This window comes from Enhydra lutris, unplaced genomic scaffold (assembly GCF_002288905.1).
Source record: "Enhydra lutris kenyoni isolate GAN:26980312 unplaced genomic scaffold, ASM228890v2 scaffoldscaffold51, whole genome shotgun sequence".
Taxonomy (NCBI): Eukaryota; Metazoa; Chordata; class Mammalia; order Carnivora; family Mustelidae; genus Enhydra; species Enhydra lutris.
This window is the reverse complement of record NW_019154135.1, coordinates 5498715-5514203: the sequence shown is the minus strand read 5'-3', so window position 1 is coordinate 5514203 and position 15489 is coordinate 5498715. Positions and strand designations below refer to the sequence as shown.

Genomic DNA, 15489 nt, shown 5'->3' with positions numbered 1-15489 from the left:
CTATTTGTCCATATTCCCCTTGGTGCCCATAACCTGGTCCCTGCCATTCGTCGGCGAAGTGGCCCGTGCCAGGGGGAGGCTGGCGGGGGGCCAGGCTGTAGGTCAGAGCTGCGCCACTTGGACCCTTGGCAACACTGTGTGGGAAACTCTGAAGACACATGCGTACAGTTACCAGGCTCCTCTTAACTTCCCCCTCCCTGGTCTCCCTGGTCTTTCAGTCCTTTAAAATAAGTCATCACCGTTTCCTGCTTCTGTTGCCCTAAACTGTGCATTGCATACGCGTTTTTGTGCGGGGGGGTGGTTTCTTTATGGGGTTTTGTTTGTTTATTTTTGGTCTCAAAGAATCTGGAGCTCCTGTGGATCTTCAAAATTGACTAGAACCCCCTTCTTGTTACTTCATTGTATCTTATTTTATTTGTTTATTTGCTTATTGTACTGAAATACCCTTAACGTGAAATTTCCCATCTGAACCATTCTTAAATATGGTACAGTTCAGTGGTGGCAAAAGTACATTCCCGCTGTGGCACAGTCATCACCGCTGTCCGTCTCCGGAACTCTTTTCATCTTGCAAAACTGAAACTCTGTCCCCGGTCCACAGGAACTCCCCCTCCCACTCCCGCAGCCCCTGGCAACCACCAGGCTGCTTTCCGTCGCTATGAGTGTGACTGCTTTAGGGACTTCACAGAAGGGGCGTCACATAGTCCTTGGCTTTCTGTGACTGGCTTCTGTCACTTGGGTTACTGTCTTCAAGTTTCCTCCATGTGGTGGCATGTGTCAGAATTTCTTAACTTTATATGGATGAGGAGTAGTCCGTTGTCCACTGGGGGGATATCTGTGTGCAAGTGTTCTGTTGGTCCGTTCATCAGCTGGTGAGCTCTTGGGTTGCTTCCACCTGTTGGTGGTTACAAATAATGCCGCTGTGGACTTGGGTGTCGAGCCCCTTTGTTTCCAAATACAGGTTTCCGACCGGTGGTCAGCGTGGCAAGAAACTGCAGACTTTATCCTATAACGCAAAATTTTGTATTATCCATGATGTCTGGCTTAACCTTTCCTCAGCTGTCTGATGGACAATAGGGAGGTTGAATTGTGGGCATTTATAACAACACACAAAATATTGACACTGGACGGCTGTGAGGCTAGTATGGGTTTGCCATAGACTAGAACCAACAGCCCAAATGGCACACCTGTCCTCATCACACCAAGACCGTGAGGAAGACCCTGAAAAAAAATACTGGGAAGGAAGGCTCTTCCAATAACAAGATTCAAATAAGACAAGGCTATGAACTGCAAACCAGTAGAGTGCTGAGTTACGAATAGACACGTAAGAATAAACTAGAGACATAGAAGAGAAAGACAGTAAGAATAAGCCTCACTAAATTAAATGTCCATAGGGGAGCCTGGGTGGCTCAGTGGGTTAAAGCCTCTGCCTTCTGCTCAGATCATGATCTCGGGGTCCTGGGATTGAGCCCCACATCGGGCTCTCTGCTCAGCAGGGAGCCTGCTTCCTTTCTTCTCTCTCTGCCTGCCTCTCTGCCTACTTGTGATCTCTGTCAAATAAATAAATCTTTTTAAAAAATTAATTAAGTGTCCATAAAGGAATGACATTTCAAGCAAATGAGGGAAGAATTTATTATTCAGTAAATCGTTCCAGAGTGATTGAACTATTAAGGGGAAGATACCAAAGTGCCAGAACTATAAGGGTTTTTTTTTTTTTTTAAAGAACAGTATCCACCTGCCACTTTCATTCTCCTCATTAATTACCCGACCAGTGACGAGATGAGGAACCTGCCATGCTCCTTGTGGGAAGGGAAACCCTGCCCTTGCCTAGAGCTTTTCAAGCTACACATGCCTTCTGAGAAATTGTCGCATTTAATTTTTATCCAGGAAAATCTCATAAGGTGATTTAAGTATTGTATGGGCAATGGATTTAAGAATCAAAAAGGTTACCCAGTGCGCCCCCACATGATGTTACGGTTGATGTAGTTCGGAATTTGAAGTTCAATTAGGTGGGTTTCCTTAAGGGGAAATTAAATCAATCATCCGCTTTGCACACCAATATAAATTCCAAATCATATTATATACAATAAATTACTGAATATATATGTAAGTGCTAGAAGGAAACATGAAGATGCTTATTGGTATTTTCAAGCTGAAGAAAAGCCCAGTCCGATGGCATGCAAGAAAACTTCCATATTAAGAAATCTTAATGACAAACAGGAAAATATTGTGCATCATCTGCTTGCCTTGGAAAGGGTTAATATTCTTGATAATATGATGGTGTAAAGTAGTCTTAGGTATCCCAAGAAGGTGAGCCTCCCAATTAAAAAAAAAGGGGCCGGGCTGCCTGGGTGGCTCAGTGGGTTAAGCCTCTGCCTTCGGCTCGGGTCATGATCTCGGGGTCCTGGGATCGAGTCCCACATCGGGCTCTCTGCTAGGCAGTGAGCCTGCTTCCTCCTCTCTCTCTCCCTCTCTCTCTACTTGTGATCTCTCTCTGTCAAACAAATTTAAAAAATCTTAAAAAAAAAAAAAGGGCCAAAGACATGAGCAGTTTGTGCTCCCCCAACACACACACGATACCTAAGAAATAAAGTAAAATGTTATTCCTTAACATGTAACTTTAAAAAGGTCAAAATAAAGAAGCATCTTTTTTGCCTTTGCAAAAGATTTGGATTCCTTTTGACTTTTAGATACCTGGATGAGGAGAGGTATCGAGAAGCAGAAATCAGAAATCCTCATCCTCTTCTTGTGGGCAAATACACCAATAAAATACAGTCAGGGGTAGAATTTTAGCAATATGTATTAAAGCTTTAAAGTATGCACTCCTCATATCTAGGAATACGAAGAAAAAAATAATAAGGCGAGTGAAAAGCATAAGGATATAGAAAAATGCTTTTGTGCGAGAATACTCCTTGCAGCCTTACCTATAATGAATTTTAAAACCAACTTACATATCTAAAAATAAGAGATTAGTTAAAGAAATGATGGTATAGCCATGCCGTTGAAAATCATGTTACGGGAGTGCCTGGGTGGCTCAGTCGGTTCAGCATCTGCCTTCAGCTCGGGTCATGATCTCTGGGTCCTGGGATCGAGTCCTGCATCGGGCTCCCTGCTCAGTGTCGAGCCTGCTTCTCCCTCTCCCTCTGCCGCCTCCCCCTGCTCATGCTCTCGCCCTCTCTTGCTCTCTCTCAAATAAATAAATAAATAAAATCTTTTTTTTTTTTAAATAAAATCATGTTATGTAAAAGGATATTTAAAGCCATGGAAAAATTGCCGTAACATTTTTATTAGCTTATTTTAATTATGATACAAAGTACAGTGTGACGTCAATTCATATATATGCATATACTTGTATATGTATATTGATTACCTCTGGATGATTCTCATTTCCTCCTCTTGCTTTTCTCTATTATCCATATTTTATGTAATTTGCCTACATTTCCTTTTTCGTAACAGAGGGTTAATAATAGAATTATAAGCAAACCTTGATTCATGGGTCAGCAGATGTTGTCTCCACTACAGGAAGAGGCCATTAAGCATTTTCATTGTAAATGTTTTTGTTTTGTCAACCCATTACATGTTTATAAGGGGTTCGAGAATTATGAGGAAGGATAGGGTAAAGAGAAAAAAGAATGTCTCACGGTCCAGACACAAGCACTTTCACCACTTCCGTGTACTGCTTTGTTCTTCCCGTCTCTCTGTCTCTGTCCCTCTGCTTCACAATGCACAGCCCACGCCGTGCATCTGGGGTTTGGCCTCCCCATGTCTCCTGATTCCTAGGAGCACCAGCACTGCACTGCCAGCCTCCACCCCTGGGGTGATGGGAAGGATATTGAGTCTCATGAAAGGGGTGCCCTGGTTCCACAGTAACTTAGGAAATCATCAGCTCTTCCCATCTGAAATCTAGATTCTACCAGGAATTAAATTCTTCCTGACTGTGGGAGGCTTTGGGACATACAGGAACTCCTGTAGGTTCCCGTGTCTTTGCTGTGAAATATACCTGCACAGCTGATCTCTTTTTAACAAACTTTGGTGGTCGACTTGTTCTCTCAGTCTCTCTCTCTCTCTCTCTCTCTTTTTAAGCTGACATATAATGTATTATTTGCTTCAGGGGTACAGGTCTGTGAATCATGAGTCTTACACAAGTCACAGCGCTCAGCCATAGCACATACCCTCCCTGATGTTCATCCCCCAACCTGTTCTCTTTATACAGGTGAGAGGCTTTGGTCTTCAAGTATCTCCATGCTAGTAAAAACAAAAACACAACTAGTGAGATTAAAAAACCTCTGCAGCTATAATCTGTAGTTGATTCCTGCAAACACTGATGGATCAACATCAAATATTTCCACACAGTTGCTCACAAATTAATAGCTAACGTTTAGCTGATCAGCAAGGTGACACACACTGTGAATATTTGACCCTTTGAGCCATGTTCCCTGCCTCTGTCTGGCTTTGGGTCTAGGGGTCTTTATTAGCAGGATCCCAGGTCCCCCAGGATCACTGATGCTCAGGTCACTCGAGACGGGCAGAGTGGGAATGTAGTGGGTCAGACCCACCCACCAGACTGGACACCCTTAGCACTGTTGGAGAGGCTGGAAAATTCACCAAGCCTAAACACATGTGGAAACTGGACCATTTGAACCCCAGTGTTCACAGCTGTGAGAAGTGACTCATTACTCTCTGCCTCAGTTTCTGCTGCTGAAACATAAGTAAAAACAGAACGCGGTTCATCTTTTTTTTTTTTTTTCCATGAAAGTCATTTGAGTCACCTTACCAACCAGCCAGCAAATAGACAAATGGAGAATTAGAAATTTGGGAGCTGCTCCTTGTTTCTGGAACGTCACATTGCGCAGGGGCTTGCCGCCAGTTTCCCACCTCCTCCCCCCACCGTTCTCCTCCCCTGAGATATGAATTTAACTATTACTTTTACACTTTAGGCCAAAAGTGTGATCCGAGCTGTCCCAATGGAAGTTGTTGGGGTCCAGGAAAAGAGAATTGCCAGAAATGTAAGTCAGCAAGCAGCATTTCAGATCAACGGTGTCTGCTTTCCTCCACTTCCACGCAGCAGACTGTGTGCCTTTTCCCTTGGGAGACTCCAGAAGGTCGGATGGGAGCAGTCGTGAGAATGACGGTCTTGCTGATCTCGGTGCATGCGGTTAATCCACTGTGGGCTGGTCGGGGCACCCCCGTCTGCCATAAATGAGCGGAAGGCAGCCACGCACAAGCCAGCCAGTCTCTTTGAACCATGGGGTTGGCATATCTTCCTGGGAACAGAAGACTTGCCCTTGTTACCTGTCACCAGCCCCTCTAGTTTCCTTTCCCTCGGGGGCGTGTCTACAGAAGCCAGAGCGTACTTTGCAGGAGGGTTTTTCTACAGGAACCCTCATTTGGGAGCACGGGCGGCCAAGGGATCTGGGGACCTCTGCCTCAAATTTCACCGTCTGCCCTTCGGTTTAATTATGACGTGACAGTTTCATCCTTTTACTCACCACTTTCCGACAGGCACATTTATTATCGGGGGGTATTTTCCATATCACCACAAATCTCAGCCCTAACTAGCGCGTAATTATTGAGCGGGGCTAAAAGTCTAGCCCTGACCTGGGCAGTCCTCTGAAGTGACTGAAAATCAGTGGGAAAAAGAGGCGGAATACAGAAAGGTCACGATTCTGGGGCGCCTGGGTGGCTCAGCGGGTGAAGCCGCTGCCTTCGGCTCAGGTCATGATCTCAGGGTCCTGGGATCGAGCCCCGCGTCGGGCTCTCTGCTCAGCGGGGAGCCTGCTCCCCCCGCCCTCTGCCTGCCTCTCTGCCTACTTGTGATCTCTCTCTCTGTCAAATAAATAAATTAAGAAAAAAAAAAGAAAGGTCACAATTCGGTGTGCTTTGGCGGAACGCGAAGGTTCGGAGCCCTGATAAGCTGGGGAACCGCTGAATTCACCCCTGTTGGCAGCTTCACCCACCGTTTGCAAGGGCTCTGCAGGGTGCCTGAGGGGTGGCCCTTCCACCTTCCCTGGCTCTTGAGCTCACCGGTGACCTTTGCTCCTTTTCAGTGACCAAAATCATCTGTGCCCAGCAGTGTTCGGGGCGCTGCCGCGGCAGGTCCCCCAGCGACTGCTGTCACAACCAGTGTGCCGCCGGCTGCACGGGGCCCCGCGAGAGTGACTGTCTGGTAAGGCTGACCCCGCCCCCCACCCACAGCCAACCACCCCCCGGGGGGGCTTCTCTTGCCATGGCTGAGAGGGGCTTCCTGTGGGAGAAATCACCAAATCACACTTGTGGGAGCACTTACCGGGGGGACAGATCCTCCTCTATCGTCCCGCCTTCGCCACTTACTTGGTGACCTCAGGCAAATACTCTGACCCCTCCATGCCTCAGTTTCCTCACTTGAGCGTGATGCGTAGTAAATAGCACCTTTTAAGTGCTCCGATGACACAGTGCAAGTGGCGTCGGTGACCGGGGCCTGGGCGTGGGATGAGCATCAGTACTAAATACGAGCTCTGTCCTTAGCGTTCTTGGTGGCCATCGGCTCTGTTGTCACACTCTCTTGTCGTTCCATCTCAGTCTAAACCCACGGAGTTGACACCGGAAGGCCCCTTAGCATAAATACACAGAGACGGTAAGGCACGTCCCCGGAGCCGCACAGACTTGAACGCATGGCTGGAGCTCTTCTGACCCATCCCCGCCCCAGGGGTGCCCGAAGCACTGGGTCTTGTCCCTGTTACTGCAGAAAGCCCTGCGAAAGCCTCCTCGCTCTGGTGGGTGGTGGGCACCACCCAGAGGTGGCCCCCATAGTGCGCACCTTGGGCGTCCTAGAGACACGAGGGCCGGTAGACATGAGCCCTGGACGCAGCCCCAAGTGCCAGGAGAGGCCCATGGGCTCCAGAGGAGGAGGCCCACCTAAGGTGGGATCCAGAAGACTCCCGTTTCAGTGAGGGAGAGGTTTTTAAATGCCAGAGGCTGCATCTGGCCCCAGGGGTTTTGACCTGGTTGGTCTGGGCTGGAGGGGAGATGGCCTGGGGGTCTTCGGGTAACTGTGTTTGTGGTCTGGTCGCCTCTGCACAGCAGACTTCTGCATTAGCGTTTTCTGCAGTTTGGCAACACATTCTAAAACCCATCCTCATGTGTCCTCTATGAGGGAAACCCAGGAGATTGAGTTTAAAACTAATTTCACTCCACAGGGACCCGTCCAGCAAGTGAACTCCGTCATCATTTGTAAATTAATAAAGATGTGGGTTTTTATCATCATAATCGTAAATTATCACAGCTAGGACAGTACAAGAAAAATCGTACTTCTAAGGTCTTTCCGACTCTCCTGAAAGTGTTTCACTGGTTTTGTGGGGCGGGAGGGCAGGGATTGCTTGGTTTTGCTTTAATCAAATCCTGGACGTCAAGAACTATAACCCGAGCTTTGTGCCCGGAGTCAAAACAGCCCTGAGCATCCTTGCCCAGCCTGACCAGGGCATGCCGTCCCTGCTGTGACAGGTGTGCCGCAAGTTCCGCGACGAAACCACGTGCAAGGACACCTGCCCGCCGCTCATGCTCTACAACCCGACCACCTACCAGATGGACGTCAACCCAGAGGGAAAATACAGCTTTGGCGCCACCTGCGTGAAGAAGTGCCCCCGTGAGTTCATCACATGCAAAACCCTTTCACGTATCAGGCATCTCTTTCCTCTTTGTCTCCCCCTGGGATCCTGGAGTCCCTTGTCTCGGGGAGTCTTTGGGTCCATTATGTTGGCCTCACTGTGAGTCAGGCCACCACCACAGGTGACAGGTGATGGCTGGTGCGCTGTTGACCAGCGTCTGTTCTGGAGTCTGTGGGGGCCAGGACAGGGACACCGTCCAGATATTCGGTTGTCTGTTTGGGCCACTTCGCTGTTTAGCTCTTATGCCCAGCAGGTCTTGAAACGACCTAAACAAGAGAGCATGTCAGAAAACCTGCCTTCTTTAGTGGTTAAGAGTCTGGTGAAAATTGTGCCTCTTAAGGGAACTAGAACTTCAGGGGAGTCCCTTTGTGTGTTGTTTGGTTTTGTTTGAATTGTTTTGGGTTGGTTTTTACTCATTTGTGTTTGTGTCAACAGGTGGCTCTAATGTTCAGGGAAATGATGATGGGAATTTTGTCCTCATAGAGAAAGTGTAGAGTTGTCGAATTAAAGGAGCATTAGAAACCAATCTTGATTTCTAGGAGGGGAGATCAAGAGAAAAAAATTGGAAGCCCAGCTATGAGGGGGAGATTTGCCTGACCAGATTTGTGGACACAAAACTTTTTTAAATCCTATACAGGAAAAAAAAAACAAAACCCACAGAAATAGAATGGAACGAACTAAAGTCTTACAAAATTGCCACAGTGATGACACAGGTGTCATCTTTGAGGGAGAGTTTAATAGGTAGAGTTTAAAAACCCACAGGAAACCAGAGTCTGAGAGCAAAGGCAAACAATTTATAGAAGGAAAAATCGCAAATGTCTGGTAAATATGTTTGAGGATATACTTGGGGAAGTCAAAACGGGAACACATAGAGCCCCAGAAACATATTGATATTTGTGTTAATGTTAACACAAGTAGGTTACTCCAAAGGGAGGGGAGGCTCAGGAGATGGTGAGCGTGCGTGGCTCGACGCAAAACCCAGCTGGTGGGACCGACCCCCCAGCCGAGGGAAGCTTGTTGGGCTGGACGGGACCATAGAAGGCAGCACGTTGGCCACAGGAATTACATCCATCCTCAGATACGGAATAGTGGGCTTTGTTCAAGGTCACGTATTTTAAATAAACATTCAGACTTTAACCACAGGTCGTGAAGGTCGATTTGACAGAAAAATGAGCTGCAAAGACATGTTCGAACCTGTGAGCAGACCCCAGACTCTGTCTGCCCCATCCGTTTCCTGCCTGTGATGAGCTATATTTCTCCGTACCGTGGTTTGATAAGCTGTTAAAACTCTTGAACTTGACTCCTTTTCTGAGGGCAACCTTTCATTCTTTGTCCTTCAAGTAAATAAAACCAGAGGGTTAGAGGCCCTTTTCATCGGCCCCTTTGTAGGAGAACATGAGACAATTGTGTGAGGCCCAGGAACACCTGGTGTGGCTTTCGTCACCTTCCTTCCTTGTCCCTGCAGGTAACTACGTGGTGACCGACCACGGCTCGTGTGTCCGTGCCTGCAGCTCCGACAGCTACGAGGTAGAGGAAGATGGAGTCCGCAAGTGTAAGAAGTGTGAGGGGCCTTGCCGCAAAGGTAGGAAGCCTGTGGGGTGTGGGGACAAGGCTTTCCGTCTGGTCACGAAGCTGGGGTCCGCCAGGCCCCCTCAGCATCACACTTGGAAGAGATCTGAGCTCATCTCTTCCTTCAGGCTCAGAAATTTCTTCCTGCCTTCATATCATGCCCTGTTCTTGGAGGCTCCTCAAGGCCAATTTACTTCTGCTTATTAATATGCCTTTTACTTTATTTTTTTTGTAAAAACTTCCCAACACCCAGAAATGTTGCAAGAGCAGTGCAGTACACACCCGTATGCCTTTCACATAAATTCCCCACTTTGTAATGTTTGGCCCCATTGCTTTCACTGTCTTCATACTTGTGTCTGTACATGTGTGCGTGCTCGGGCACAAGTTTCTTCTGAATTAGAGGACAGTTACAGATATTGCAACACAGCACCCCTGCATTTGCCAGCACGTTTTCTTACAATTGGCGACATTCTCCTAAGTAATGAAAGACGAGTTCACATCAGGATCACTTAACATCAACTCAGTAGTCGTTTCTAGTACCCAGTTCAACTCAGGCTTCCCCTTCCTGTCCCACGTAAGTCATTTTTAGCTTCTTCTCAGTCCAGAACCCAGTCAAGGATCATGGGTTTCATGTAGATGTCCTGCCCGCATTCTCTTTGTTGGTCAACTGTGTCTCAGCCCCCCTCTCCTCACTTGCTTTTCTTCTGTCTTCCATGACCAGCCGTGAAGTGTCCAGCCCAGGTGTCTTGCACAGTGTCCCTCAGGTTGGCTTCATTGACTGTTTTTCCTCATGGCCGCCTTCCAGTTGGGTGTTTGGGACAGGAGCATTGCCTAGGTCATGTTGATTTCCTCTCACTGTATCAAATCAGGTGACATGTGATGCCATGTTATTGCATTACTGATGGTGACAGATTAGATAAGATATCTTGGTGGGTATAAAAGAGTGATTTTCTTTTTCTATCATCCCATTTATTTACTGACATTCTTTTTTTTTTTTTAATTAGTTCCTATGTGAGGTAATGAAATCTTCTTTATTCAGTTTCTTATCTGTTCCTGTCATTCATTTGGGTACTTGGATTGTCCCATATGTGGCCAGTAGGAGCCTCTCCAGATGCCTCCTGTGTCCCTTTCACATATCCCAGGTCCCAGTCATGTCTTCTACTCAAAAGGTACTACCTACACTCTGAACTTTGCTTCTTAACCTTAATAGGCCCTGGAAATCACTCCAGATAAAGTCATACGAATCTTCTTCATCCTGTGGTGCAGCTGTGTAGGCTCCCTTCTGTGGCCGTACCATGATTTATTCAATGGATCTCCCTTTATGTGGCCATTTAGACTGTTACACTCTTCTGCTATTACAAATAACATCTGAGTGCATAGCTGCTTACCTTGGGTGTCCACTTCCGGGGCCACCTTCCCTGGGAAGCCATCAGTCTTTTCAGTCAAAATGGATCACTCCCCTCTTTACTCCCTTTTCACATTTCACAGGTGTCCCCATGGGGCAGAGTCACCTTCCCTGTTCCATGTCATTGAATCCTCCCGACACCATGGGGAAGTCTGTTATTAGGATCCCCATTCTACAGATGAGGACACTGAGTAACAGAGAATCTCAATGACTTGCCCAAGTTTCAACAGCTAAGAATGGCAGTCGAGATTTGAAGTTCGTGCAGTCGAGGTCCCAAGCCAGACCCATGAGCTTGTGGGCCAAGTCCATGTCTTCCTGGTCTTGTAACTCCTGTGGGGCAGTTGGGGCAGGTGCCCTGATGGAAGAGTATCCTTTGGCTTCAGGAGACTGTCTGGCAGAGCAGACATGGAAGGAGGAAAATGAGAATGTGGGGTAGTACTTGGCACAGGGGAAGTACGAGAGAGAGGGTTACTGTCAGCATCCTCGAATGGACTGATAGAATCAGAGATGGTTTTGGTTTGGTTTTGTTAATTTTGTGTTCAACAAACAGTTTGATTCGCCTGTAATTATCATTCCCTATTTTTCTATACATCCCCGATTCCAATGGCTTTGGCTATAGGGCAGTACCCCTGGGTAAGGAAGGTGGTGCCAGGGAAGTCTAGGGGTGAATATACAATTGGTCTCTGGATTTAGGATTTAAGTAACCCCACCACACTGTCACGCACAAGCAGAGAGAGAGAGCCTGAGTATTCTCTCCAACCCATGGAATTCTCTGCCAGACCTGTAATTAAATGGCAAGTCCTCATAGGGCCCCCTCATTCTCCATTGTCAGCCAGACCCTGTGAATCCTAAAGAAGCCTGGCCCCGAGTCCCATAACCTACAGTGTGTTAGATGCAGCCCGAGAAGGCTGATTGAGCCCTTCAACCCAGGACTCCTTAGAGCAGTTCCTCAGAACCAGAGAGAAACATGGCCCACAGGGTGAGCCTGGAGACCCAGTCTTGGCCACCGGAGTCAGCGATGGCCGGTTTCCCTACAAGCAAAAAGGGACTCCCAGTGGAGCGGAGCACAAGGGCATGGGGGACGGGGGGGTGGGCAGCAGAACTTAACTGCTCCTCCTAGAACCCGGGGCGAGGAAAGAACAGGACCTTATCCTGAGCAATGAGATTTCCAGTGATTATACTTCAAAGTCAAGATAAGTCTGGAAGATAGGTACCAAAATTGCTCTGCAAATTCTAGAGGGAGAATTACAACAGATAAGCGGACTTTAGGGTGGAGATGGCATTTGAGATGGAAATTTAGGAGTGGATATAAATTAATAAAGGGGCTTGGAGTGTGGAAAAGGTCCTTTGAGACTGATGTAGCAATAGGACACAGATCAAAGCATTTGGTTCAAGTAAACACAGGGGAAGAAAAGCAGTTTATCTGATGAAAGTTATTATAGTATTCCCTATGACGTAATGTAAGACAGCCATTAAAAATCATGTTCGTAAATAGTTTTTACAATATGAGGAATGTTCACAGCAGAAGAAGTAAAAGAAACAAAACACAAAAAAAACTACATAATCTGGTATGACATAAGCCTGGAGGGTAGCTGGAAATAACTTTTCTTAAAATATCCTATAGTGGAAACTCTGGTCATTTTGGTCCCTTGATTCTACTTTGCAGCATTCTCAAATGAACACATCTTGCTCTTTTTAATAAAAATAATCCAGGTCCATTGTTTCTTTAAAATAGATAATGGGGGTACCTGGGTGGCTCAGTGGGTTAAAGCCTCTGCCTTCGGCTCGGGTCGTGATCCCAGGGTCCTGGAATCGAGCCCCGCATCGGGCTCTCTGCTCAGCGGGGAGCCTGCTTCCCCTTCTCTCTCTGCCTGCCTCTCTGCCTACTTATGATCTCCGTCTGTCAAATAAATAAATAAACTCTTAGAAAAAAAAATAAAATAGACAATGAGCTGCAGCCCAGGTTAGGACCATAGAAAGGTGTCAAGTTTTAGTCAGAGGAGTGGCCTGGCGAGAGCTGGGCAGAGGCAGCCCTGGCTTCAGCAGCTGGATCCGACTGCCAAGGAGGGATGGGGGAGAGCAATTGGGCTAAGTCCTAAAGTGGGAAAATTGTGAGGAGGAGAACGCAAGCCCAGCTGAGGGCATCACCAGCCATGAGGACGCCATTGCCTTCTCCAGGCACCCGAAGCCCAAGCCCTCACCCTCATTACTGGTACCAGTGGGCCTGCATTCCTGTCGAAGGAACGAGTGATGGCGTGCAGTGACGGGCTCATGGCTACAATTCTCTTCCCACTCTCCTCTGCGCAGGGAACCCGAGCTCTTCTGAATTCAACATGTGTGAAGGGAATAAACATCTCCCTTATCTTTACAGTGTGTAATGGAATAGGCATTGGCGAATTTAAAGACACACTTTCCATAAATGCTACAAATATTAAACACTTCAAAAATTGCACGTCAATCAGCGGAGATCTTCATATCCTGCCTGTAGCGTTTAGAGGGTAAGTAACAGAGGAAGTGACTGGAACAGGGAAATGCAAAATCCACTTTGTTCACAGGCAGACACTGTTAATGATCATTCTGTTACTTGTTTCAGTGACTCCTTCACGCGTACTCTGCCTCTCGATCCAAAGGAACTGGACATTCTAAAAACTGTAAAGGAAATAACAGGTGTGTGCGGCTACCATGTCACATGAACATGAATGGGAAATGGGTGTTTTAGAGAGAGAACTGGTGGCTGCCTCTGCTTCTCTCTCAGCATCATAAAAACATTTCTTCTGAACTTCTAACATTAATGACTAGTGAGTTCTTTGATAGTTTTCACAGTCGCAATTTCCCCTGCATGGAAGGGGTGAACACTTTAATCAGAGCCTTGAGTCATCCCTGTGAACATGTTTCATCCTCGTCTCCTCGGCCCTGGCCAGACGTCCTGATGGCCCAGTGACGTTTGAGGGTGGGGGGAAAAGAAGGACAGAACCCCGAGGGAACAACACAGGCTCTTGGGCCCACAGACTGGCCCTCACGTGCCTGCCCTCCCCCCTAAAAACGGAGTAATTGAACCTAAATAACAAGACTGTTTTGAGGATTGGAATTAAGTAAGGAAAATATGTGAATCTCCTTCTGTATGCTGATAGCTCAAAAGATGGCGGTTGCCATCAAGAACAGAGAGAGTTTGGGTCTTCAGCTTTGGAGCCCGGCCCAGCTGTCAGGGCCGTGGCACCGTGGGATGGCTGTGGGCAAGTTGTGTAGTAGGAGAGATGCAGCAAGGGATGGGAATTCTATAAGAGAGGCAGGTGCCCGCTGTAAAATTATGCCTTCGCTTCTATCTACCCATGGGTAGATTCTCAGTGAAGATAACAAAAAAAAAATCAAATCAAATCTTCACCTCTCCTGACATTGTTATTTAACAATGTCTCAAGAATCCTAAAATGTCTCCTAAAGAAGACATTTCTAATTGGTGGGTGTCTGAGCCATCCTCTTGCCTTTCTAGGGTTTCTGCTGATTCAGGCCTGGCCCGAAAACAGGACTGACCTCCATGCTTTCGAGAACCTAGAAATCATACGTGGAAGAACAAAGCAACAGTAAGTTGACCCTGCGCAAAGCCTGGTAGATTATTTATTTATCTATTCTGAAAATAAGACCGCATGAAGAGTTCGAAATTAGACTTACACAGCTGCTATAAAGACCCTCCAGAGAGCTTACACGATTGTTAACCTCTCACCTATGCATGGTACGAGGGCAAAATGGCGGAATTACCATCGGTGCCGTGGTGTTGACTCCAGCACCAGACATCACTCAGATTTAGCCGTTTGCCTGTGAGTGCCATGTTGCACTTAGCTGTTGCGTCTTCTCAGTCCCTTCTCATCTCTAACCATCCCAACTTCTACTCTTATCCTTTATAGCTTTGACAGTTTTACCAAGTGCTGGTCAAACATTCTGTAGAATGGCTGATGTTTCCTCATGATTCGATTGAGGTTGTGCATTTTTGGCAAGAAGAGCACTGAGGTGACATGTCCTTATGAGCACATCTTATCAGAGGGAGTGGAGAGACTTTTTAACATTAAGTGTTTTGTTCAGGATTGCCCCTTTTCCAACTCTGACAGAAAAAAAAATCACATATAAGTATCTTTGATATGGTAAGAGTAATAATGAGTTTTGTGGAGAGGAAGAGTTTGAGAATCTCTTTGTCAAACCTGCCTTAGAAACAGTCTGATGTGGGGGCGCCTGGGTGGCTCAGTCGTTAAGCTTCTGCCTTTGGCTCAGGTCATGATCGCGGGGTCCTGAGATCAAGCCCCACATCGGGCTCCCTGCTCAGCAGCAAGCCTGCTTCTCCCTCCACCCTTCCCTCCACTTGTGTTCCCTTTCTCTCTGTGTCTCTCTCTGTCAAAATTGATTTTAGGGGCACCTGGATGGCTCAGTGGGTTAGAGCCTCTGCCTTTGGCTCAGGTCATGATCCCAGGGTCCTGGGATCGAGCCCCGCATCAGGCTTTCTGCTCAGCGAGGAGCCTGCTTCCCTCTCTCTGTCTCTGCCTGCCTCTCTGCCTACTTGTGATCTCTGTCCATCAAATAAAAAATAAAAAAAAAACCTTAATAATCTACAAAAAAATTATTTTAAAATCTTTAAAAAAACAAAACAGTCTGATGCTTAGAAATATTACCCGTTAATTGACCCTAAAACATGATATTCAATATTAAAGAATATCAGAACAAGTACACATAAAATACATATTGCTTTTTAAAAACCATCTTGGCTGTGCATCTCTGATACTAACTGCACAGAAAAACCCTTTTGTTCTGAGTTCTCAAAAATACTTCTTTTGCCCAAGATTCATGCAGAGACAAGAGAGTTAGATCAGTTTTTTTGGGGTGACAGGGATG

General features: G+C 46.8%; 1 protein-coding gene across 2 annotated transcripts in view; it reads left to right on the top strand.

Annotated features, from left to right (window-relative positions):
* The window catches only part of LOC111157042 (epidermal growth factor receptor), a 198009-nt gene that overhangs the window by 143137 nt on the left and 39383 nt on the right, over positions 1-15489 (top strand). For both annotated transcript variants that reach the window (XM_022518253.1, XM_022518254.1), the window contains 7 exons: positions 4935-5003; positions 6045-6163; positions 7477-7618; positions 9106-9222; positions 12986-13112; positions 13208-13281; positions 14102-14192. In XM_022518253.1, the coding sequence (XP_022373961.1) occupies positions 4935-5003; positions 6045-6163; positions 7477-7618; positions 9106-9222; positions 12986-13112; positions 13208-13281; positions 14102-14192 (739 nt within the window). The remainder of the gene's footprint in view (positions 1-4934; positions 5004-6044; positions 6164-7476; positions 7619-9105; positions 9223-12985; positions 13113-13207; positions 13282-14101; positions 14193-15489) is intronic.